This window comes from Etheostoma spectabile, chromosome 12 (genome assembly GCF_008692095.1).
Source record: "Etheostoma spectabile isolate EspeVRDwgs_2016 chromosome 12, UIUC_Espe_1.0, whole genome shotgun sequence".
NCBI lineage: Eukaryota > Metazoa > Chordata > Actinopteri > Perciformes > Percidae > Etheostoma > Etheostoma spectabile.
In genome coordinates this window covers 33,174,743-33,201,660 of record NC_045744.1, presented here as the reverse complement: position 1 = coordinate 33,201,660, position 26,918 = coordinate 33,174,743, and the positions used below count along the sequence as shown (strand labels likewise).

General features: G+C 40.8%; 1 protein-coding gene across 6 annotated transcripts in view; it reads right to left on the bottom strand.

Annotated features, from left to right (window-relative positions):
- Positions 1-25,791, bottom strand: part of preb (prolactin regulatory element binding) — a 34,548-nt gene extending 8,757 nt beyond the window's left edge. Inside the window, exons 1-9 of one of the 6 annotated variants that reach the window (XM_032531987.1) lie at positions 25,781-25,791; positions 21,666-21,670; positions 17,041-17,212; positions 15,517-15,705; positions 10,098-10,296; positions 2,312-2,565; positions 1,135-1,215; positions 895-1,022; positions 591-764 (exon numbers count right to left, since the gene is read on the bottom strand). In XM_032531987.1, coding sequence (XP_032387878.1) covers positions 591-764; positions 895-1,022; positions 1,135-1,215; positions 2,312-2,565; positions 10,098-10,296; positions 15,517-15,651 — 971 coding nt within the window. In that variant the 5' untranslated portion in view covers positions 15,652-15,705; positions 17,041-17,212; positions 21,666-21,670; positions 25,781-25,791. The other 5 variants (XM_032531992.1, XM_032531993.1, XM_032531989.1 and 2 more) reach the window with 5 other exon arrangements.
- Positions 25,792-26,918: the final 1,127 nt, after the last annotated feature.

Here is a 26,918-nt window from a genome sequence, read left to right as displayed (position 1 = left end):
TTAACCAGAACAAAGAAATATGACCACATTACTCCTATTTTAGCTTCATTACACTGGCTCCCAGTATGTTTTAGAATTGACTGTAAAATTCTATTGATCACTTTTAAAGCTCTTCATGGCCTCTCGCCTTGTTATATTTCTGACCTTTTAGTACCATATACACCAGCACGCACCTTGAGATCCTTGGGCAGAGGTCTGATCTGTTCCAGAGTCTCAACTGAAAACTAAAGGGGACAGAGCGTTTTCAGTCAGGGCCCCGAGGCTCTGGAACAGCCTGCCCGAGGAGATCAAGTCAGCTGAGTCAGTAAACTCTTTTAAGTCCCTTCTTAAAACATACTCTTACAGGAGAGCCTTTCCCGATCTTATTTGACTTTATTTTATCCCTTTTATTTTATTGTATTTTACTAATTTTATATTTATCTGTATTTTAGTCTTTTCAATGTTTTCATGCTTTTATCTTTTTGTATTATTGTCTCTTGGGTATTATTGTTTTTACACTTGTTGAAGCACTTTGTAACTTGTTTTTGAAAAGTGCTCTCCAATAAAGATTATTATTATTATTATTATTATTATAATATGAGATCAGTAACCTGACAGCCAGACTGGAGATGACCTCGGTGCCACAGGGAGCCGTCAGCATGGGCAAAAAGCTCTTGCCGTCCCACTTGGTGAGGTAGCAAGGAGGAGGTTTTCTGACTCGTTTATGGGGGATCTGGACAGTGTAAAGCCTCAGGGCGCCTTTTTGGTCTGCTACCTTTCCAAACCTGAAATACATGAAAATATAACCATCTATAGTGACTGTCGCATCATTCAGATAGATATGGTGAGGTCAAGAGCTGGGTATGCTGTTTTGTAAAACCATAAGTTAATTCTTTTGTTGTTATTTTTTTTTACCTGCAAGCCATATATCGATATATCTTCTCAGCTATCTGAGGCATTGTTTCAAGCCATTTCAGACCCATAGCCAACTGGCTGCCACTCCATACACTGCAGGAAAAGTCCCGGCCAACAGTCACCAGGTGCTGCATGAGAACACAATGAATAATTATCTCACACACAGAAAGAGAAAGAGAAAAAGGAGAGAGATAGAGAGAGTGTGTGTGTTGGTTCTACCAAGAGGTGTCAATGTTTCACCTTGTTCCCGGGACTCATATCCAAGTCTTCAATCTCCACTTCATGTGCTTTGAAGTCAAACTTCTTCTTTAGCGATGGAAACTGTAAAAGAATCAAGAACGTACAATAACAGTCTAAATATTCCTGTACGTATGTACTTTTTGGGTTTTGTGTGAACGCCATCTTTTAGTATGAAAGCTACGCAGTCTTTTATACATGAGGCCCCTGGTTTCTACAATTGAAAAGAAAGGCCAAAAGTATACAATAATAGCGGAGTGATGTGTAGAAGGGCATCTCTAGAGAGCCACCTGGTAGCTCATCCACTTCAACTTAACATAAGTGTAGATAAGTTACAGCAGCAAAGATAAGATGCTTTCACCATAACTAGAGGACTAAAAAGTTTTAACAAAAATGTTTACATTTAAAAAAGCTGCAACCAGCTAATATAAGTTTTTAACTTAGTAAATTACTAAAAAGGAAGATTTGTCACCTTATTGTTTTAGCACAAATGCTATAGTTGAGTTAATTTCAGTTCCGACCTTAAAAGGTCCCATGACGTGGTGTGTTTTGGATGCTTTTATATAGACCTTAGTGGTCCCATAATACTGTATCTGAAGTCTCTTTCCCGAAATTCCTCCTTGGTGCAGAATTACAGCCACCAGAGCCAGTCCCACAATGAGCTTTCCTTAGGATGTGCTATTTCTGTATCTGTAGCTTTATATGCTATTGAAGAGGAGATTCCATTCTCATGGGCAGGCCAAATTCTCTGGGCGGGCAAAGCTGAGAAAGGGGATATAACCCCAGATCGGACTGTTTGAGCTTTCATTTTCTCAAAGGCAGAGCATTACTAGCAACTGGGGAACCGTAGGCAGGCTAGAAGAACACATTTTAATGTTACAAAACCTCATAAAGTGAAATTTTCATGCCATGGAACCTTAACTGTCCCTAGAGGGAAAAGTCGATTAAGGGTGGTTAAGGTTAGTGTAAAAAATACTTTACTATGATAAAAAAACACCACAATAAAGAGCATTTTCACCATCCGGTTATCACACATCAACATCCCGTTTACATCGATACTGAACTATAAAAGCATTATCCTAATATCCCAAATTAAACTAAAGCAGTCAAAACACACCAATCAAACATGGTCGGTCTAAATATACTCTTAAATTGAAGAGAACAACTAGGCATTGTTTACCTCCCAGACCCGTATGTGTCCGTCTGTGCCTCCTGTCAGCAGAAGGCTCAGGTCTGGACTGAACCTGACTACTTTCTGAAGCGGGTCCTTGGGGTTCAGGTCTGACTGCACTTCAGCCAAACGAGTCACAGAGATATGAGCCGTCTCATCCTTCATAGGGGACATATCTCCAGATGCTGCAGCCTCATCCCGACCACCTTTGTCCCTTTTCCCACCTCGGTGCCTGGCATTACCCCGCTGCATGCTGTTTTCTGCTGCACAAATGACACCAATTTTTAATGGATCACAAAGATGCTTGAATGGGAAACGCATGAATTTTTGTAAACAAAGACAAGTTTGACTTTTTTGTATAAGGCTGATATCTGTCTTTACTTACAGTCAATGCTTTAAGTCATTATGAAGCTGTTGTAGAACAGATTATAGCAACACTTTGATGCTAGGAAAACTTCTTATTCACTAGTTCTACTTTGGTTAAAGAAAGGGATGAACCGACATTTTATGACCATCTTATAACCAATAACTTATGCTTATTTTGATAATAAGGTTAAACATACTCTTCAGTTCACCTGCTTGCTTTCAGCTCATGAAGCTGTGATAGGGCAATTGTAATGCTTGGTACAGGTGCAGATGTCTAAACCTACAACTTCTTCAGTGCCTGTCTTATTTTAGTGCTTAATACAGCACCCTGAGTGTCAGAAGTAGTGATCGACCTACATTCAGGATATGAAACATGAATACATTAATTCATCAGTAGTTATGTGTTTTAAATGGATGTTTACTGTTGTTAAATTTAGTATTTTTTGTTTGTTACAATTACTTTTAATGCTTTTAATGGGGTGTAATGGAAGACATCCTTGGCATACTGTGGCATTGCTACTTTTCAAAACATCTGAGCACTTGTACTTCTGATCAATAGGCTACATGGATTGCTGTTGTACACATTCATCTAGTTTAGTAATAAGGTCCATCCATCCATCTTCATCTGCTTATCCGGTATCGGGTCTCGGGGGCAATACTCCAGCAGTGGACCCAAACTTCCTTCTCCCGAGCCACATTTCCAGGTTTATGTCCTCTCACATGTTGCTGATCTTACATTCAAATAACTAATTATTATAATAACTAATAACTGAAACTCATAAATAGTTTTAGAGCCAGCGAGCTCTCTTTCCACTCAAGTGTTTTGCATTTAAAAAATTAAGATAGTCCTGAGTTCTCTAATAACTACAGTTTTAGCTGTATTTAATAATTGCTAAAAGCATTTCAACAAAGTTCCGTGTTGGAGTTTGTTACATCCAAAATCTTAATTTAGACTAATTACTGTAAATGGTGGTTATCAGTTGCATTAACTACCAATAATCTGTATCACCTCTTAAAAATCGGTCAGTATCAGTCGTCCCCTAGTCTGAAGTCACTGAATGTATAGCCTGTATTTATATAGCTCTTTTCTAGTCTTAACAATTACTCAATTTACATAGCACAGGAACCATTCACCTGCATTCATACACATTCATACTCTGGAAGAGGCTCCATACAAGGTGCCACCTGCTCATCACACACACATTTACACTCCAATCCGCAGCAATGGGAGCAACTCAGGGTTCCGTGTCTTGGCATGGGCCTGCATGGCCGATTGGCAGGCAACTGCTCTAACAATTGGGCCACAGCCTAACCCTGAAGAATACAAATTACTCAAGTTAAATGTAGAAAGGCTTATCACATTTAATCAATAAAGCAGGTTAATTCCAGCTCTTTGGGTTTAACTCAGTTTTTTTGGTGTGACAAAGCTGTCTCACTTTTAACTAGGATAGATCACCATGGTATTTTATGCTGCACAGCTAACCCTGCTTCAGAGCAGTTTAATTTCAGAGGATCAGATCAAAATATTTCAGCAGGCAAACCACTGACTGAAATCATCATTCCTAAAGGCTCAGGAAAGGAACAGTACTGACTTTACAATTAAGTGACTAGTACAGTGCAACTTTATAGTTATATTTTATCAGTAAGATCACTTTGTGCGGCAGCACGGTGGCCCAATGGTTAGCACTGTGGCTTCACAGCAAGAAGGGTTCGAACCCAGGTCGTCCCGGGCCTCTCTGTGGAGTTTGCATATTCTCCCTGTGTGTGCGTGGGTTTTCTCCGGGTGCTTTGGTTTTACCCACCACTTAAATATGTTGCCCTCCCTCTCTACCAAGCTGATGCGTGGTGAACGTCTGGCGTTGTAAGGCTGCCGTGCATCACCCAGGTGGGTGCTACACACTGATGATGGTTGAGAGTAGCCCCCCTCCCTGAGTGTCTATGATAAAGAGCTATATAAATGTAATGAATTATTATTTGTTTTCCATGAGAATTAAGTCAGAAATAGAAGAAATGTTTTTTTTGGGTTTATAACAGATCTTCTAACAAACAGAGACCTCGGTTTTGTTTCCATTGAATTGTCAATCAAATTTTAATCAAACCTTGAAAATGAAATGTCACAAAAATAGAAATGCATTGGTAATGAATTAGATGCGTTTCCATTAACTGGAGCAAAATAAATAAGGCTACAGCGTAGTGTCAGTGTTGGGTTTTAACCCTGAATGCTGGATGACGAGTATTAGCCGCTTCAGGGCTCCTGTCAGAGAGCACGAGTTACCAGATGGAGTTCAACTTTTTAATTGGTAGAGCGTAGACAGGCAGTTACAAGCTGTACATTGTTGCTTGTATGAATGGTTGAATGAATGAATCAACGAATGAATGAATGATTGAATGAAGGAAGGAAGGAATGAAGTTTATTGTCTCTCACTTCAGTACAGGCGACTGCCGTAATAAAAATAACACAAAGTGTGGCGGCGATTTCTAACGTAACTTACGTAACCAACGTACGTAATGAACGTAGCCGTAACTAACGTAACTGTAACTACACAGTCTCTGTAGCATGAGGAATTCACAACAGTCAGTAATGGCATGACAATCATTTCCTATTGGACAATGGGCTCGGGTGGGTGTGACACAGCCTAAAAAGTAGTTGTGAAGTAGACAAAATCCTTGGATATACTGGCGCACGTTGTGTGGGTAGATGTTAGATTGGATCCTCTAGACGTGTCAACGTCACAAGATGTGCCTCATGACCCACCTTATTCTGCCTCTGTTTGGCTTACCCTGGTATTCTTACCCTGACCCTAATCAATCCCAACTATGTTGACCATTCTAGCAGATCCGATTTAGGAACTACCCCTAGCACGGGCCTCCGTAGATGGCGCATGCACTACGAGCATGCAGTGAGATGTTTATGCTCAATGCATTGTCCGTTGCAGTATTCCCGAAACACAAAAATGTGAATAAGCAAGTAGGAGAGATGAAGAGAGTGGAAGTAAAGGATGAACATGCATAGCAACAACTTGCGGAGCTTTTGCATTGTCACATCATTTTATGACACGCACACCTTGTGCCGGGAACACTGCAGCTCCCATAAACCTAGCTTTGAGGACAGCTGATTTTGTAAGAGACATGTTGCTGAGTGGCATATGAGGAAGCTGCACCTCCAGTCACAGACAACACTAAACTCATTGGACTCATCTCAGGCGGGAAATTGACCAGACAAATACAGTTTGAACCCCTCGCCTCAAAAAAGCACAAGGATGCAATTCGTGTAATAGCTGAAGAAATTCAACCTGTCAAGTAGTGAAAAAAAAAAAAAATCGAAAGTGTGTATCGTGATTATTTTGAAAACGCAAAAAAAAAAATGTTGTGTACTTCTTTACAAAGAAAATACATGTCAGACTGACTAACATGTGATGTTTATTCTTATAAAAATACAATTAGTTAGAGTGCTTCTAGAAGTGTATTATTCACTTTTGTTTTTGTTAAAGAAGGAAAAGAATACTCTACACTTCTAAACATGCAAAAAATGAATATCACAATACAAATTGAATCGGCACCCATGTATGATAGTGTACTTCTACACTGCCATCATTGAGTCCATTCTCACCTGCTCCATCACCATCTGGTACGCTCCTACCACTACTAAGGACAGGGACAGAGTACAGCGTATCATCCGCTCTGCTGAGAAGATAATTGGCAATCTGCCGTCTTTTCAGAACCTGTACACCTCCAGGACGCTGTAGCAGGTAGGAAAAATTGTAGCCGACTCCAGTCCCACCAGACAAATTCAGTTTGAACCCCTCGCCTCTGGGAGGTAGCTGCGGTAAATCAGGACCAAAACTTTATGCAACATAAACGGTTTCTTCCCCTCTGCAGTCAGCCTCAACAACAAGGCCCCAATGACATTGACTCTTAACCCCCTAATGTTTATTAGGGCCCAAGCGCTGAGCGATGAAGGCCCTTGTTAGAAAAATTACCACCAAAAGATGACAAAGAATCACTTGTGTCACTTTAGTCCAGTGACCTTGTCTCTCCACTACACAACCCCGTCACTCTTCCTCTCCACCAGCGGAATCCTGGCCTCTGTTGATCAACAATTCAGTTGGAGGTCTTTTCAACAAGATTCCTCAACTCCCCCAGTGCATGGTTTTCAGGTTCCAAACCTGGGAGGATGAAGGGATGCTGGGATCCAACTCGAAGGACCAAGCTGTTAGAAAAATTATTACTAAAAGACAAAGAATCACTGGAGTTGCTTTAACACAGTTTACTTGTGCAAGAAGTCAATCACATACACCCTTAAGGTACAAGGATGGACTAAAAAAACCTAAATAATTCCGTTTCCACTTATACACTGAAACCCCCCTCCCACCTCTATGCCTCAAACAGCTGCGCTATCTCAAGACAAAACTCCACCTGGCATAAGAAAAGGGAGGGAAAAGGGAAGAAGTCTTCTGTGTGACCTTGGACGCTTCAAACAAAGAGACATTCAGTTTTACATTTTCAACCCTATTGAAACTGAAGTAATTATTCCTTCCGGCAATTGAACCGCCCTTTGAGGGGCTAAACATACTCACCAAAATTGACAGTGGTACCAATTCTGGTGACAATGTATGTATTTTAAGGGTTTCAGGAATAGGGGAAATGGCTGCCCCTGCAGTATGTTTAACGTAGACTCACAAAACTTGGTCCACATATGAAGCACGTTATGAAATACAAAATAAACGTAATTGGAGCCGAGCCATACCCTAAACCCCACGTTGAGTCCACCATTTTGAATTTAAAGTGATTTTGGCCATTTCCACATGTCATACTTTAACAAACTCCTAGAGATTTTATCTGATCAACTTCAAATTTTGTCTGTGCCATCTTAAGACGTTCTAGATGAAGTTATTAAAAGAAAAAAAAATTGTCATACAACGTGGCCGTGGCGGGGCATCCATTTTGTGTGTTTCTCCATCAAAACAGGAAGTGGGTCTAATTTGAGCGTACATTGTCATATCTGCCAAAAATTTCTCACAATTGACAAGAGTCTAGACCATTGCTAGACCAAAATTGACTTTTGATCATGGCGCCCTCCGCTGGCAACAGGATATCAGCTTTATATGACAAACATCATCCAATTTACAAGAAACCTGTCTGGAGCCAGGCCCAGATGGAGGGCATTACAGCGAGCATCTGATTGGCCACAAAGCCTGGCGGGGCTCAGCCCGAAGAAGCAACGTGGCTACCCCCTCTCCATCCCATGTGGGAGGAACAGCTGGGGTTGGGTGCGCTGCCACACGGGTAGCAGTGAAGGTCAGGGCCCTTGGCGTTCCAAACCTGGGCAGCAGAGGCTGGCTCTAGGGAAGTGGAGCATCACCTCTCTGTGGGAGAAGGAGCCTGAACTCGTGTGGGAGGTGGAGCGCTAACAATTAAATGTGGTGGCGTGATTGAGAGGCATTGCCTCCCTTGATCTTAACCCAAGCAGAGTAGGCAACCTCAGTTGTAAAGAGGGAAAGCAGCGGGTGTGGGAGAAGTTCAGAGAACCATGGAGTAGGACTTTTGGTCTGCACCAAGGTGCTTTTGGAAAACCGAAACAGAGCCACGTTGAGTACAGTAAGGATGGGATGCTGTTGACATCAACTAAGGAGGTAATTCGCAGTGAAAAGAACACTTTGAGGAAAACCTGAATCCAACTAACAAGCCCTCTATGTTAGAGGCAGAGCTGGAGGATGATGGGGGATTGTCGTCAATTAACCTGGTGGAAGTCACTGAGGTAGTCACACTTCAGTGGCAGTCCAGGATGGTGGTTCCCCTGTTCAAAAAGGGGACCAGAGGGTCTGTGCCAACTAGAGTGGTATTACACCTTTTGCTTGATAAAGTCTACTCCAAGGTACTGGAAAGGGTTTAGCCGATAGTCAAACCTCAGAATGAAGAGCAACAATTCGCAACGGACCAGCTCTTCACTCTTGCAAGAATCCTGGAGGGGGATGGGAGTCATGGTCCACATGGGTTTTGTGGTTCTGGAAAGGGCATAAGATTGGGTCCCGCGGGAAATATTGTGGTAAGTGCTGCAGGAGTAAGGGGGTCCCTTCTCAGGGACATCCAATCTCTGTACGACCAAAGCGAGAGCTGTGTCTGGGTTCTCGGCAGTAACTTAAACTCATTTCAGGTGAGTGTTGGCCTCTGTTGGGGATGCGCTTTGCCACCAATCCTGTTTGTGATAGTCATGGACAGGATATTGAGGCGTAGTTGTGGTGGGGAAGGGCTGCAGTTCTGCGTGTTGGGTATCTCACTGATGCTTTTTGCAGATGATGTGGTCCTGATGATTGGACCGTGACCTTCAGCACTCATGGATCGGTTTTCAGCAGAGAGTAAAGCAGCTGGGATGAGGAACAGCACCTTTAAATCCAATGGAGTGCCTACTCCAGGTAGGAAATTAATCCTTACCCCAAGTGAAGGAGCTCAAGTACCTTGGGGTTTTGTTTGCGAGTGAGGAGACAATGAAGCGATTGGCCAGAGAATTGGAGCAGCAAGGGAAGTATTACATTCACTTAATTGCACCGACCCAGAAGGTCCAACTTTTGATCTACCAGTCCTACCCTCACCTACGGTCATGAAGGCTGGGTCATAACAAAAGAACAATATCCAGGGCATAATGGGTTTCCTCAGGAGGGTGGCTGGCATCTCCCTTAGAGATAGGGTGAGAAGCTCAGTCATCCGCGAGGAACTCGGAGTAGAGCCGTAACTCTAATCCCCCAGTTGATACCACACATATTTCAAAAGGCTGGTGAAGAATTCACAACCTTACCCTTACTTTCATTACTCGTACATTATTCCTACCACTTTGCCAGTTATGTGTGATTATATTGTATATTTGTGAACTCACTTTTTGCTATTGAAATAATTTTCATACAGCCGTTTTATTTGTCATGATTCTGATGATGTTGTACAACATTGCGCATGTCTGGGTTGTTTCCATTTCTCTAAACTAATCACAATTGTCTTGGGCTAACCTAAGCTCTGGATGCAGAGACGATGGCTCTGCAAAATGGTCTTTGGAACGAACTTGTTTTGGTGGAACATTTGCACCAGGCAAAAGAAAATGCCACATACAATAATAAATGTTAACTGTGAAAAGTTAACTGTTCACAGAATACAGAGACGTGAGGTACTTCAGTTAGCTTGTTATACATGGATAAAACATAAATTTGCCTTACCAGTGTGTCACCGTTTGTATTTTGTCCATAACAAATCAGCACCAATCAGTTGCAAAATGTCCCAGTTGCATAGTAAATGCCGTAAATATATTTCTTGTAAATCTTTACAATCATTCCCTGAAAAAACCTTGCTTGCTAGCTTGAAGGTTCTGGTTGTTGTTTTACCGTAGCAAGTTTTAAAAAGACAATAGGTACACTATATTCCAGATTGTAATATTAAGCCTCACCATCCTCAGCAGCAGCTTTGCCTTCCTCTTTAGGTGTGCAGTGTTTAAACTTCATCAGAGAGCAGGTCCCGTCCTGTCCTGCAGCAATCACACCATTGCCTATAGCCATGTTCATGGTGGCACGTGTGTCAGTGTCATGAGAGTGAAGGAGACTGGCATTGTACTGGTGTCCTCCATCCAGCTGTAGATCCAGGAATTGCTGAAACACAGAGTCATCAGTTTGCCTCTGGTTTACAAACTCTCGTGATGCATGTAATCCACATTTCTATTCATAACCTCAGACTTGACCTGTTCTGGCATGGACAATATATGTTGAGTACCTTTATATCTTGCTTATGCAACATACATATTTAATCATAGCATACCCTGTTCTGCTGTATTGTATGGTGGCTCTGAAAGCGCAACACATTACAACTTGAGAAGATATTTAAAAAGACAAAACAAAAGCAAATGAAGTAAACTGCTTCACCAATTTGACAACATAGCATTTGGGATAAGAATGCTGAAGAGAGAAAATATATAGTATTTGTTGTAGAATTAGATTCCAGTGGTCGCAGCAATTCCAGTGGCTGCTGCACAGGATTGTTTCCGACTCAGAACCATACAATTTCAAATAAACGGAGCTTTGTAAAGTCCAAAAGTCAAAATGTATTGAAAAAACATAGAAAATATATAATAAAAATAGATGTACTTATTTCCAAAGTTCACAATGTTTTTATCTAACAATATTCTGCTTCAGTCCATATTTGTTGGGGTTTAGCCTTTCAAAAAACAAATTTTTACAGTGGCCAAACAACTGTTTCCTCTCCTGGTTCCTCCATTGCACCCCTTTTGAGAGGGATATGAATTTATATTGCATTGTTTCATTATTAAAATGTATGGTATATTACATAAGAAATGAAATGCTCCAAATATAGGCAGTTTAAAACATGGCAACTTAATTTCAGTAAGCTAGCATTATCTGTATCTGTATCTGTTTACCACATAAATTATCCGTATCCGGATCTGTACTCGGACTGGGCGGGGACTAACCCGGAAGTGGTCAGATTTAACCCGGAAGTGGGTCTGGTTGTCTTGAAATGGGCGGGGCTTTAACCGGTATGTTATTTTAAGCATGCAATTGATATGGGTTGATCAGAAATTGTTATATTTATTGCTGATTAGAAAACTATTTCCATGACAGCATCAGCATTGAGCTTCAGATCAGTGGTGTTGTCATGGTGACAAACGAACTATATAGGCCTACAGTATATAACAAGTTTTGCAACAATAAATACAACAATGTGGTTGCAATTATTAAGTTAAATGTAATGAACAAGAGTTTTCATACTCAACAATATAACTTTCTTTTTTAACTTTTAATTTTTCTATGAGTCCCATTCTACCGAGCACTATGTCTGAACAATCCCCACGGTTACCAGAAGTCTCCTGGTTACTAGGTACTAGTTCAAACCGAAGTATAAAACAAACCTGAAGCTTGAAGAAACCCTAAATGTTAACGGGAAAGCCCCGCGGACCTGAAGGGGAGAGAGCTGTTCACTTCTCTGTGTTCTGTGCGCGAGTGAGCGGAGCGGCTCACAGCAACACAAGGAATCTGTGTGTATAGGGAGGGGAGCTGGGACTAGCCTATCACAGAATAGTGTAAAGGAGAGGCGCTGGGACTAGCCAATCACAGAATAGTGTAAGGGAGAGGCGCTGTGACTAGCCAATCACAGAATAGTGTAAAGGAGAGGCGCTGGGACTAGCCAATCACAGAATAGTGTAAGGGAGAGGCGCTGTGACTAGCCAATCACAGAATAGTGTAAAGGAGAGGCGCTGGGACTAGCCAATCACAGAATAGTGTAAGGGAGAGGCGCTGTGACTAGCACTGTGACTAGCCTATCACAGAACGGAGACACAGTCATGGAGACTTTCATTGAATCCGAGTACAGATATTGACTTGCTTTACTTGTATAATACTTGTACTCGGCAAAAGTGCTTTATCCGTACCGCATACTTGTTTCAGCCGGGTAATCGGCCCATCCCTAGTTGCTACCCAATCAGAGCAGATGTTATTAGAGTATCAGCCATCTTGAAGCTACGCTACTCTTTTCAGCAGCAAACTTTTATAACAATTATGTGCATTCCAACTACCGGACATTGGTACAGATCGGAGAATATGCAGGAAACTTTATTATAGACGGAATACTCAACACACTATGCAAGCTTTGCCTGCTACGGAGACCAGCACCCTAGCCTGTGGAGTTGCTAGACGGCGCTAGCTGGGTAAGGGGACATCGAAAGCGCTGTGCGTGAAAGCGGGACGAGGGCAGGAGTTCCAGCAAGGTGGAAAGCTAACGCTAGCCGGCCACCTGTGTCCGCTCATTAGACAACAAACTGGACTACATCCAACTTCAACGAAACTCACAACGTGAGTTCTGAGACTGCTGTGTTTTTGTTTCGTGGAAACATGGCTTGAACAGTGTACCAGACTCCAGCTACCTAGCTTGCTAGCTTTCCGAGCAGATGCTGCTCTGTTGGGTAAGACTCATGGAGGTGGGCTGGTGCAGAAATGGGTGCTTTTATCCAACTACTGTTTTTGTTTTATCCAACTACTACGTTTGTGACAGTTAAATGCCGACCATTCTACATTCCACGCAAATTCAAGGCTGTGTTATATACAGTGTTTACTCCAAGCGCTAACGCGACAAATGCGTTAGCAGAACTTTATGGAGCCTATAATGTATGTGCACTAAATGTAGCTGTAAATGTATGTGGTTTTACATAATGTCCACGGTGAACGTTGTTTCGTATTGGTTGAAATGACAATAAAACACACTTGACTTGACTGCCTCACTGGCTATGTCTGTAACCGGTAGGTGTGGCTTGGGAGTGGCCTCTGGGAGTGCATTCTGGCCAAAAATTCTGCCAAAAATACATTTTCTGACTTTTCTCGGACTAGAAGGTACCAATTTCTACAACAAAAAAAAAACATTTCTACTATTTAAATGACCCATTTAAATTTAAATGTATATTTATCTTTCCAGCGGTGAAATATCCCTTTAACATACAACTGATTTTAATTTGCTTAGCTGGGTACTTCATGGAGACAGTTTAAGGGCGTTTTTACACCTGTAGTTTGTTTGCTTTGGTCCGAATACGTTGGTGAGTAAGTAAACTTGGAACGATTTGCCCTCGGTTGGTTTGGTTCAGTTTGGTTTCACACTTGAAAAATCTAAGCATACCAAAGAACGCCCAGCCCCCCTTATTGGTCCAGCTCATTTAATCAAAATTATCAGATATTGTTTTGCAGGAGATGTTCCTACATCTGCTCTGGACTCCGAGACTTCACTTTACTCTGCCGGCGTCCGTCTCCAATTTTAGAGGCTGCTTGTTTAACCATGGAGATACGAGTGATGGATGGCAAGCTTCACCGCAGTCTATTTCTGTGATGGAAACACTGCAAGCTGCTACAATTCGCTGCTCTGCTGCATCACAGTTTGGTAAACACACCTGACTACAGGAGACAATAGCTCAGACTGCTTGAGTTTGTATAATTGTGGTTCAAGTACGAATTATGTTCTCACCACCAGTTTTTGTGCGCACTGAGTTTGATTGCTGCGTTGTCACCTGCGCAAACAAACCGCACCAGCGGGGCAAACACACTGTAGTTTGATTCAACTGAACTAAAGGCTGTCGGTGTGAAAACGCCCTGAGTTAATGTTAGCTGCCCTACAGCTGTGAGTTAGCTTTGACTTCATAAATTACCTTCTAACAGCTATGTTCTCAGTAAGTTGACAATCTGCAAGAAACAGGTTGCATTAATCATTGTATTGCAATGTGGACCTGGACGATTCTGCATTTATGCAGTCACAGACCATTATTGATTATTGCCTACTGATAGGCAATGGGAAGTGAATTTTCTTTAAGAGCAGATACTATAAAAAGGGTATTTAATATTAGGGATGCACAATATTGTAGTTTGGCCAATATTCGATATGCTGATGTTTTCAAACTTGGCCGATGCCAATACTGATGTACAGTATATACACATTTTTCCCCTGATATAAATATAGGCGACACTTTAATTTTACTGAAGAGAAATTTAAGTATCTCTCCTTAACTACATTTACCTTATTACACTCCTGTGTTGTAGATAAGGCAATACACAAGAAAAACAATATTTTATTTACCATAAATGAATCATTTCACAACAGTAGACAGACTTTCACCCCTGAAAAATGTTAAATTATTTCACTTGGAAAATAAATGCCACAAGTTTAGACTTCATACTTCAAAGTTCTTAGGAGTAAAACAAATAAAACTACATTTTCAAGTAAATGTTTTTTACATCATCTCCTACTTAAACAGGTCTGCCAAATGCCTTACATCAGAGGTAACCCTAAACATCCGTCACTGTCAACACGTAGCATGACCTGCATTTTCCATTTCACAAACATATTGCAGATGCAATTTTTGCAAGGGTGAAGTCTTTGTCTATCCACTGGGCAGTGAGGCTCAACATGCTAACAGGACTCACGCTTGATGTCCAAATGTCCGTGGTAAAGCTAATGTGACTAGCGCCGGCGAGGAGCTTTTCTTTCTTTTCTTTTTTCACAGTTGGAGAAACAGCTAGCTACGGAGCCACCCCGGGGTCAGCTGAGAAAAAAAAAAAAAACTAATCCATGCTCTCGGTTTAATAAACTTGAGCAAAGTAGGAAAGTTACGTTACCGCGGTGCCTTGTGTTATTTTTCATTTCGGCGGTGGCCTGTACAAAAGTCAGAGACGATAAACTTCGTTCAGCAACAATGTACTGCAATGCTCGCCCTTCTCTTCATTGAAGCCTCTATGTTTACAGGCTTGTGGTGATGCACAATGTGCTATAGGTGCCAAAGAAAAAAAAAGAAAAAAATCTGCGTTTGGTTAAAATGATCAAGTAAATGTTCTCAGTTTTTGTCTTTGTCAATGTCTTTCATAGAGCAAATATCAACCTTTCCGAACATGACATTTGCTTTAGACAACCACATGCTGATATTATGGCATTGATAATGCACAAGCCTGAGTAGTGTAGTACATATTTAGTAACATACTGCATTTGAGCATTAAATATTCAAATATAATTAAAAAGAAATTTGAATGGTTTCATAGAGGAAGACTTACTAAGCTCTAATCCATACGGACTACGGATCAACTATGGTGCTTTACTCCACTAGTGTGGAACAGTCTGCTGCCCATAAATTATTCGCCAACTGACATTGTAGGTGCTCGGGCATACACACACCTATATACCCCCAAAACACAACCAAATACAGAAAAAGATATTCTTCATTATCTATGTGGCATACAGTACATTGTGCAATTTTTCATTACGTTTTCAGGGCCACCGGAGTATTTTATTAAACCGTTTAATTACCGAAACACTTGATAGTCAGTACTTACCACAGCATTCTTTATGCCGGTCTTGGAAGCCCCCCCTCCTCCTGCTGTGATTACAAGCCCTGTTTTAGGATCCACTTTAATGGAGTATAAAGGAAAGGGGGCTCTGTACAGATCTGGCATCCTCCTCTTCCCCATTGTTGTTGTATAAGTCACCACACTTCTTCATACATCTGCTGCATTCAATCACACCTGTGGAAAACAGATGCCGTGTTTCAATAGTGGTTCAACATACCCTCGTTCATTTCCTCTTAGCCCTTAATATTACGTAACAGCATACCTCACACGGAGGCCACTTGGAGAGCAGAGGGAAGGTATGTGGGTCAGGAGCAGAGGATTAAAATATAACACACCTGCCCATTTTCAATTTCAGCCCAAAGTACATGGATTCACTGCCGGTTATAGGCTTCGCACTACTGCTTCAAGTGTGTTTCATTATCCATTAATTATGGTATCCTGTCACCGTTTTTGATCTTCTTATGCAATTTCCATTCCTTGTATGAAAGGCGCTATATAAATATTTATAAAGAAGTATTATTACTGCTTTTTATCACTCATAAATACCTGCACTCATTTCAACGAGGCTGAGTAATCAGCTGCATAAGTTTTAGTTGTAGTAAAAAAATCAAGCTATCAATGGGGTTTTCTAAAGACTGCTAAAAAGCCAAAATGTATTTAACTATCTTCTCCTTACTTCTTTGGTGGTCAGCAACAGAGTTTTACCAGTTGTACATTACTGCCACCTAAGCATGGATGTATTGTTGCGCCAAATGATGAATGTATCTATATTATCCTAAATAAACCTACAGACATCTGTAATTTTAATAAATGACAAGAGGCATGTTGTTTGGTCAGCTGTTAGTGGCCTCATATAACCTTTAAACCCTCTAGTTACTCTAACTTTCGGAGAAACATAGAAAACCTCTGGAAACACCAGATATGTCTGAAAAAGATGTAAATCATATATTATATGTAAATCATATTAATTCATATATATCAATATAATGTCAGACAAAATTATACTCAATAACGGTTATACATCTATTTTATGCCACACAGGATTTAAAAAATAATAATTGTACATGCCTTTGCAAGAGACAGAACAGCATGTGTGATATATTTATGAATGAGGCCACATAGTAAATATGATGTCTAATTTTGACCTATGAACTGCAAAAAAACCGTCTTTATTTGCAGTCCTTTCCCAGTTTAGTCACTGAAGACGGCTGCATTTACCTTGGCTGTGTGGGGCTCAGCACTGTTAACCTTCACTATATGAGCACTGTGACCGATGGTGCTCACTAATTGTAACTTTATCACTTAGAAATCCAAAAAAACATTTGCTCTTAGCAATACCTTAAGAACACGTCAATTAACTACAATACAACCGTTTAATGCTAATGTGTCAAGGACTGTGTCATTATCATTTAACCGTTAACTAGCCACCGTTGATAACTAAGTTACAGTTAGGTTAGCACTAGAGCCTGCTAACGTTAGCTCTTGTAAATTTAATTAGGAGTCCCCTACCTGTGCAAGTGACCCGGTTTGTCTTCCGTTGTTATTGTACCAAATCAGATAATTTCATAGTGGTCTGTCTATGCAAAGGCTTGTGAGAAAGAGAACTACAGTGCTAGCTTATAGTCAGGTGCTACAAACAGCTCAACAGTCTCTTCCCCTACTCTACCACGGATGTGTAGAACTAGCTAACTAGCTCCCTACCTAGCTACACGTCAGCAGCGAAGGGTTCTTCTTCTGCTTTGTAATTGGATGTTGGCAACCAGCTTTAAGGCGCATTACCGCCACCTACCCACCGGACTGGATTGTGGAGCAGTGGATTGTGGAGAAGTAAATTTCCGACTAACTTTGCTTCTTTCAATGCTGCCCTCAGTTTCTTCTTTCCCTTTTCATAGCCCCTATACTCCAGCAGCACATGCTGCACAGATTCATCCTGATCACAACGTATACGCCTACCAGTTGGGAGTTTCCCTTTTATATGGAGTAGTTTTCTAAGGCAGATACCGATACAGATTATTAGTAATTGATGAAACTGATAACCGATATTAGGAACCAATATGCATTTACAGTGAAAATGAAAATATTTAGGTCAAAATAAAGATTTTGTAATGTTACAAACTCCAACAAAAAACGTTTAAAAGCTTAGAAACGTTCTACATAATACACAATGAAACATCAATTTTTTATTTTAATTTGTTTATGGGGAAATTACAGTTTACACTCTATGTCCACACTTTGTTAGTAATCACACACAGTCCTGAATTACACACACACACACACTCAGGATCTGTACATGCACTAATGGAGAGATGTCAGAGTGAGTGGGCTGCCAGCTGAACCAGCGCCCTGAGCGGTTGGGGGGGTACAGTGCCTTGCTCAACAGCATCAGGCAGTGCCCAGGAGGTGAAGTGGCATCTCTCCAGCAACCAATTCACCCTTACTACTTTTTGGTCCATACGGGGACTTGAACCAGTGACCCTCTGGTTCCCAACCCAACGCCCTACAGACTGAGCTACTGCCACCCCTCAACCTAAGTCAGACTCAGTGGTGAGTGAAAGCAGAGGGACAGACAGAGCTGTAGTGGAGCCAATGTAGCACACTTTTTAATTAAAGGTCAAATATGTAATATATTTACTGTAATAGATCCAAAAATGACCCCATTGTGTCATCAGATATTAAGGAGATATGCTAAGTTGAAATACTATCTTCTCTGACAACAAAGCTAATGCCAGTATTTTCTCCTTTTGAAACTTCGGTTCTGTGACAGAATTTCTGTTTGTGTTTTGGCCTGTGTGTTGTTGTTGTTGTTGTTGTTGTTGTTAACGGCCCAGTTTGACAGCCAGGCCGCGTTGCCAGATATACCTGTAGAAACGTAAACCCAACGCGCTACAGCTGTAACGTTAATACAGCCATGAAAGAGAAACAACAAACAAACAAACAGGATCAACAGAGATACAGTGCCTTGCAAAAGTATTCGGCCCCCTTGAACTTTTCAACCTTTTGACACATTTCAGGCTTCAAACACAAAGATATAAAAGTTTTATTTTTTGTTAAGAATCACCAACAAGTGGGACACAATTGTGAAGTGGAACGAAATCTATTGGATATTTTAAACTTTTTTAGCAAATAAAAAACTGAAAAGTGGTGCGTGCAAAATTATTTGGCCCCCTTACGTTAATACTTTGTAGAGCCACCTTTTGCTGCGTTTACAGCTGCAAGTCGCTTGGGGTATGTCTATCAGTTTTGCACATCGAGAGACTGAAATTCTTGCCCATTCTTCCTTGCAAAACAGCTGGAGCTCAGTGAGGTTGGATGGAGAGCGTTTGTGAACAGCAGTTTTCAGTTCTTTCCACAGATTCTCGATTGGATTCAGGTCTGGACTTTGACTTGGCCATTCTAACACCTGGATACGTTTATTTGGGAACCATTCCTTTGTAGATTTTGCTGTATGTTTGGGATCATTGTCTTGTTGGAAGATAAATCTCCGTCCCAGTTTCAGGTCTTTTGCAGACTCCAACAGGTTTTCATCCAGAATGGTCCTGTATTTGGCTGCATCCATCTTCCCCTCAATTTGAACCATCTTCCCTGTCCCTGCTGAAGAAAAGCAGGCCCAAACCATGATGCTGCCACCACCATGTTTGACAGTGGGGACGGTGTGCTGAGGGTGATGAGCAGTGTTGCTTTTACGCCAAACATATCGTTTTGCATTGTGGCCAAAAAGTTTGATTTTGGTTTCATGTGACCAGAGCACCTTCTTCCACATGTTCTGTGTGTCTCCCAGGTGGCTTGTGGCAAACTTTAGACGAGACTTTTTATGGATATCTTTGAGAAATGGCTTTCTTCTTGCCACTCTTCCATGAAGGCCAGATTTGTGCAGTGTACGACTGATTGTTGTCCTATGGACAGACTCTCCCATCTCAGCTGTAGTTCTCTGCAGTTCATCCAGAGTGATCATGGGCCTCTTGGCTGCATCTCTGATCAGTCTTCTCCTTGTCTGAGCTGAAAGTTTCCAGGGACGGCCAGGTCTTGGTAGATTTGCAGTGGTCTGATACTCCTTCCATTTCAAAATGATCGCTTGCACAGTGCTCCTTGGGATGTTTAAAGCTTGGGAAATCTTTTTGTATCCAAATCCGGCTTTAAACTTCTCCACAACAGTATTACGGACCTGCCTGGTGTGTTCCTTGGTCTTCATGATGCTCTCTGCGCTTTCAACAGAACCCTGAGACTATCACAGAGCAGGTGCATTTATACAGAGACTTGATCACACACAGGTGGATTCTATTTATCACCATCAGTCATTTAGGACAACATTGGATCATTCAGAGATCCTCGCTGAACTTCTGGAGTGAGTTTGCTGCACTGAAAGTAAAGGGGCCGAATAATTTTGCACGCACCACTTTTCAGTTTTTTATTTGCTAAAAACGTTTAAAATATCCAATAGATTTCGTTCCACTTCACTATTGTGTCCCACTTGTTGGTGATTCTTCACAAAAAATAAAAATGTTATATCTTTATGTTTGAAGCCTGAAATGTGTCAAAAGGTTGAAAAGTTCAAGGGGGCCGAATACTTTCGCAAGGCACTGTATATTCTACCCGTGCTAAAAAACCCGGCATGTTTCTAACAGTTGCGTAACCAGAGATGTAACAAATCCCGGGTAAATATTGTAAGCATTAGCTTCAGGCTACAAGGGACAGGCATTTTATGTCATTTCAACATTTGTGTACGCACATTGAAGTATAGCTAGAGTACTGTTAGAATTTTCTAACTTTGTGTTTGTTGGATCTCTGAGGAAGGAGGCTCGGGTCCAATTGAGAATCAAGAAAAGGTTTAATGAAACAGAATTATGAAGATGATGAGACAAAGACAATACGACACAAACAACATGATAACACTGCAGCTGACAGCCTGACCCATGCTTCCCCTGATGGAGTTACATGAGACCAGTCCTAATTATTCCTAAATCACAGCAATTTATACCCTGCATCTGGGGGCGGTTTCTTTTCACCTGGTGCATTCAAATCCATTCTCATTGGTCTGTCGTCGCATCTTCGCTGTCCAATGAGGGAGGACAAGCCTTTAAACTCTGCCCCTTTGGAGTCGTTTTTGGTCACAGATCAAAAGTTCTATCATGTGAAACTCGAACATCAATACAGTTTAATCAATGTATTTTAGCCTAGTCTGAGACACCAGGGGGTAGCAGACAGAAAGTTACTTCCTGGTGTGAAACAATCAGGTTCTTTCTACATGTTAATTCGTTTTCAGTTCTAATTGATCTGGCAGAGACAGAGGGGGTAGGTGACACAAATGGGCCGTCTTGACCTCTTCACAGATTTTCCTTACCTGGCTCCATCATACATGCATACACAGAAATACATTATTTTCAAAACATTGTTTTTAAACTTTTTATAACTCAACAGTACCCAAGTTGGTTACTCGCAAAAAACAATTGAGGCACAGCTAGTAAAGTGACCCCGACTGGTCCTAGCCTACGCCGCCATGCTAACCTTGCTAACTACTAGCTAACGTTACCAGTGGACCAGGCAAGCGGGCCACGGCTGTTTACAACGTGTAGCAGTAAGTTATTTCAAGCCAAGAGAGGGGGGCTGTAAATATTGCAGACATGACGGTGAGTTTCCAGTGTGTTTAGCCATTGTTGCAGTAATTCTAAGCCAATAAAGTGTGTTCAGTTGGGTGGAGAGGACGGCAAGTTATTGTTATTTTTAGCGGTTCTCACCGTAATTCTAAGCCCAAAAAGCGTGCCTGTCAGTTGGATACAGAGCTCCGCGTGACCACAGGCTCTTATGACAATATAGCCAGCATCTAACGTTAGCTACTCCGCTGTGCTGTGAGGTAATGTCTGGCTATGTGAGACAAGCGCCAACCTCCGTGAACTTCAAGTCTGGTGAGGAGGGGGCGCGGGGGACAGCTCTCTCTAGTATTTTGAATTTGTACTGCAGGAACTAATTTAAACACTTGCTGTCAGCATTACATATTGCACCTTTAACTTTATTGGTTATCAGTTAAATAAAACACATACAGATAATCTGCAAACTGACAAAAAAACAGCCTGATAATCGGCCAGGGCCAACAATCAGTCTATCCCTAATGTGGAGTGTCTTATTTAGTCCAGTATGACCTATTCTGATGCAAGAGAAAGCTAGTATAAGATAGAAGCTCCATCGTCTAAACTGATGGTAATCTGTAGCTCTCTTCTTAATAACAATCTCATAGAGTGAAATTAAAACTGCAGCTCTGGTACGTTCAGCAGGATACTTAACATGTCTGCAAAGTGCTGCTCAATATAATGCTGTACCATATTCCCAGCTGATCTCTGATCAGACTTCTTCCTAAATGTTTGGATAACCAGGAAGGGATAACTGAAGATGGATCTGTTGCACCATACTTCATATTTCCTAAATCTATACGTTTTGCTTTTACATTTTCTATCCACCCAAAACTATAAAAGTGCTTCCAACACTAAGGGAAAATAGCCTTTGTTGGGTGTGCTCTATCATGACCTGGAAAATTGACCCTATACACAATTATAAATTCAACTCTTCTAATCCACAAAGCAGACTTCTGGAAATATTTACAGCTCAGGAACTGTGTAACTAGTATTAAAGAACCCATATTATGCTCATTTTCAGGTTCATAATTGTATTTTGAGGTTGTATCAGAATAGATTGACATGGTTTCTTTTTTTAAAAACACCATATTTTTGTTGTATCGCACATTGCTGCAGATCCTGTTTTCACCTTGTGTGTTTAGGTCTCTGTTTTAGCTCCGGAGTGAGTCATCTAACTTGTTATAGCTACAGAGTGAGACATCTCACTTCTATACTATGTTTGTTGGTAGTAGTGCAGTAGCAGGTAAGATCACATCAGCTAGATTTCTTCCACTTGGTCAGTAGCAGGCGGGATTGGGGACGCTGTGGCTCAGTGGTAGAGCGGTTGCCTGCCAATCGGAAGGTTGGGGGTTCAATCCCTGGCCCTGCAGTCCCATGTAGAAGTGTCCTTGGGCAAGACACTGAACCCCAAGATGCCCCCGATGCTGTGCATGTGAATGTGTGTAAGTGTTTATCTGATCTGCAGGAGGCACCTTGTACGCAGCCTCGACCACAATGCATGAATGTGTGTGACTGGTGAATGTTTCCTGTATGATGTAAAAGTGCTTTGAGTAGTCGATAACACTAGAAGAGCGCTATATAAATACAGCACATTTACAGATTAGCTGGGAGACTTCTTCTAAACAAGGGCCACTTGTGGAATACCTACAGAACAATCAAGACACTGATCACTGTTTAGAGGTATCATGACATCAACAGGCTGGTCACAGAGCAACTTCAGTCAGACAGGCCTGGGTCGCTGCTTGATGAGGAATTTGCATCCCGTACATTATCCAAGACAGAGATAGGCACTCAACAGTATTTTACCTGTTTTTGATCTTTGTCATTGTGTTGTTTGCTATGTGATTTATGTAACTTTAGTGCTGTAATGATACAATCACTGAGATGAAATGCTCTCTCTTTTTCTTTTCAAAGCACCGAGCTAATTTTATTCAACTTATGTATAAACATGTGCAAATTAATCAATTAGAAGAGGCAAAATTTAAGAAATTCTGTTACAATAGAACTTTATTACACTTAAAATGTTTGAATGACTTTAACGGATGCTCTTGCCAACCTTTTTGCTCAGTCAACCTGCAGAGATGCTGCGTCATTGTAGAGCTGATGAGCTCTTCCAGAATCCATGTGCTGTTGTTTCCATTTACCGTGCAACAATCATGACACTGAAGCATCTATTCTTGAATTTTTTTAATCAACTCACCTTATAATGACAACAAAAATGAAAGAGGGTACACTGAATGAGAAATTTAAAAACCATAATTGGGATCAACAGTATATCAAATCACAAAATCTGTGAAGAGTAAGCAGAGCTCTGAATCAAATTCTGACAAAAGCAAATGGTAACAACGACAACCACAAGATTGAATCAATATGTTGCCTTTTGATGCCATCTGTTGACCTTGGTGGTGTGGGCTCTCCAGATAGCATTTTGGGGCTCTTGTGTTTTGCTTAGCACAAAAAATTCTGTTGCGACCAAGACCTGAAAACATGACTCATTAATAAAATTATGTTCCCAAGCCTGCGATTCTTTTAAAATACAAATACGTGAACAGCCATGGTTTAATTTAAAGCCATTCCTTTATTATTGGCACTTTCACAATATTGTAAGAAAAAAAATGTCCCTGTAATTTCCAATAAATAAATGTGACTAATAAACACTGTCTGAGCTCTATGTACAACTAGGACACATTCAGTACTCTTCCCCTTGCTTTAAATAGAACAAAGCTTGTACATTACATAATACAAATGTGAATTAAAAGTAGAAGGAATGATTTAACATTTCCTTAGGAGAAGAGAGCGTCATGTTTGTAGAAGAAGAAACTATTGCACATTCATCCCATTCTACAGAGACGTTAATGGGCTTTAAAAAGAGGCAAAGAGCAGTATTCTGTACATATATTTATCCCTAAAACACACATACAGTACATCTGCTTCCTCCCAGGTGGGTGTGCTCATTCTCCTGCATGTCACCGTTCTCATATCAAAAGCCTTATACATTTGAAATACAAACTTTGGGCGAATGTAAGAGGTTTTCCCAAATTCAATTAAATTTGGTGAGTAATCACAAGCAAAATTATGTTTGTAACTAAAAAGAAGCACCATGATGGGCTTCAACCCCTGCATGTGAACAGCCTAGTCGGACCTATTGATAGACTTGAGCACCTCATCCCACTATACGATTTGCCTTTAGTTGGTCTAAAATGTCACATAGTTAGGTCTATTTTAAGTTTTCTTAGTTTCAAGTGACCCTTGACACACCTTTCCAGTGTGCCTTGATTTACTATGTTGATTTAGGTATCAAGCGTTTCCACCTTACTTCTACTGTGGGTAGAGGGAGCAAGATTACTCAGTTGGTAAGACCTCCTGAAGCTGTAAGAGGGTCAATAAGACGTGTCCACATTGCCACACAGGTTTGAGTGATGTCAATTTTTTCACCTGGCCTGGTCTATAAGGTGCCGGGCTTACGTCTTATATATTTCCCTGTAAATCAAAAATGTGTTTCAACCACACAGACCACATCTGCTATTCAATTTGAATGTATATACGCCACATGAGTGCATACAAAATGAGAATGAGTGCCTCAGTAGATTGGCATTCATTATGTCTTTTATTCAGGACTATTCTTCTACCTGCCTCTATGTCGTTGGTGACATGAATGCTGATGTAACTGATGCCAACTCTTTATTTGATGGAGTTTTTTTACAGATAGTGGATTAATTTTACCTAGCAAGGTACCATAGTTATACTAATATCAGCGAGGCTTGGCACACTACTTCCTGGCTAGACCACTGTCTTTGTACATTGGATGCCCACGACTCCATCGATATGATGAAGATGGATTATGATCTGGCTAATACGAACCATATACCCTTCCTTATGGTGTTGAACACAGACAATTTACCGGTGTTGTTGCCTGTGGATAATGGCATTAATGTAGAGAAAATAAGTTGGTCAAAATTGTCTGAGATCTAAATAAATATATCAAAGATGCCTTATTGGGTTGTTATATGAACTGTAAGAATGTACAACACTGTGAGGATTTATGTACCCTGTATTATGGAGTCTCTCAGTATCTCGAGCAGGCCTCTTTATAAATATAGGACAAAAGTGTGCAATGCTAAGCCAGGTTGGAAGGATCATGAAGAAGAGCTCCATGCAGAGGCCCGAAATGGGCTGAGTCAGGCAAAAGCAGGCATGGCCCCTTGTTTGAAAACAAGAAATGCACTAATGCAAGATTTAAATATGCATTTCGCTATATTAAAAGAAATGAAAACACTATGAGATCAGATTCACTGGCATGGAAGCTGCAAAAAAAATAATGTTAATGACTTCTGTAAAAGAAATAAAAACTTAATAATTGCAAAACATCTCTTCCATCTAATATAGATGGTGTGATGGTTGTCCTGATGAAATTTTCACAGTTCAAAACAATATTGTGAATTGTTAAACTGTGTAAAAAGTCATCCGTTTGTATTGAATAATGTAGAGTTTAATGATGTTGTTGCTGTGACTTCTACTGAATCCATGAAGCAATATTATTAAGAGATAATAAGGCCTGTAGCCTGGATATTATTAGAGCTGAACATCTTAAACTTTAAATTCTGTACTCTCTTTTGTGCTAGTACCAGTTATTAAAGATAAAGTGGAGAAGCTGAACTGCTCAGATAATTACAGCCCAAAAGCTCTGGCCAGTGTTATGCCCAAATTGCTGGTAACAGTTATATTGTGTAGACTTGAGAGGTATGTCCTGTCTACTGATAACCAATTTGGTTTTAAACGGAAGCATGGAACTGATTTCTGTATTTTTGCATTAAAAGAAATTTTAGATAAATATAATAGGCAAAATTCCACAATGTTCCTGTGCTTCATTGATGCTTCTAAAGCATTTGATTGTGTTAATCATGAGAATTATTTTTTTAAATTGTCTAAAAATGGGTTCCCTGGTTTTATAATTAAAATCTTGGTGTATTGGTACTTGCATCAGACAAAGAGAGTGAGATGGGGGATGTAATGTCTGTTCCCTTCCAGGTGACCAGTGGTGTTCTCCAGGGAGGAATTCTGTCTCCTTTTCTTTTTAATAGCTATATGAATGAGTTGTCCTTGATTTTAAATGCATGTGGTACAGGCTGTAGGGTTGGTGACTTACTAATTAATCACCTAATTTACGCAGATGATTTGGTTATCTTTAGCCCATATAGTGCTGGTCTCCAACAGCTTCTGAGAGTATGCACACAGTATGGTCTCAGTTTTGATATAAAATAAAATTCTAAAAAGAGTAAGATCATGATCATCAGAAGTAGAGAAGACAGACAAGGCAACCTTCCCTGACTTCTATCTGTCTGGCACTGCACTTATGGTGTGCAGGGAGATTACATATGTGGGCCATACTATTGCAAGACCTTTCTGATGATAAGGATAGGCAGCGTCGAAAGCTGTATGCTCAAGCGAACATGCTGTGTCGTAAGTTCACCATGTGCTCTGTACCTGTGAAAATCTCACTCTTTAGAGCTGTTGTACACCTTTGTATACGGCCTACCTGTGTTATCGTTATAAGCAAGGCAGCATTAGAAAACTCATAGTGGCTTATAATGACAGCATGAGGCTGCTGCTGAGCGCTCCAAGAAGCTCCAGTGCAAGCCATACGTTTGTCAGCGTTGGGGTACCTGCCTGCTCTGCTGTTTTACGTAACCTGATGTATAGATTTATGTGTAGGGTATCTAAGTCAGAAAATGACATAATCACTGTTTTGCTAACCCTGTGCGC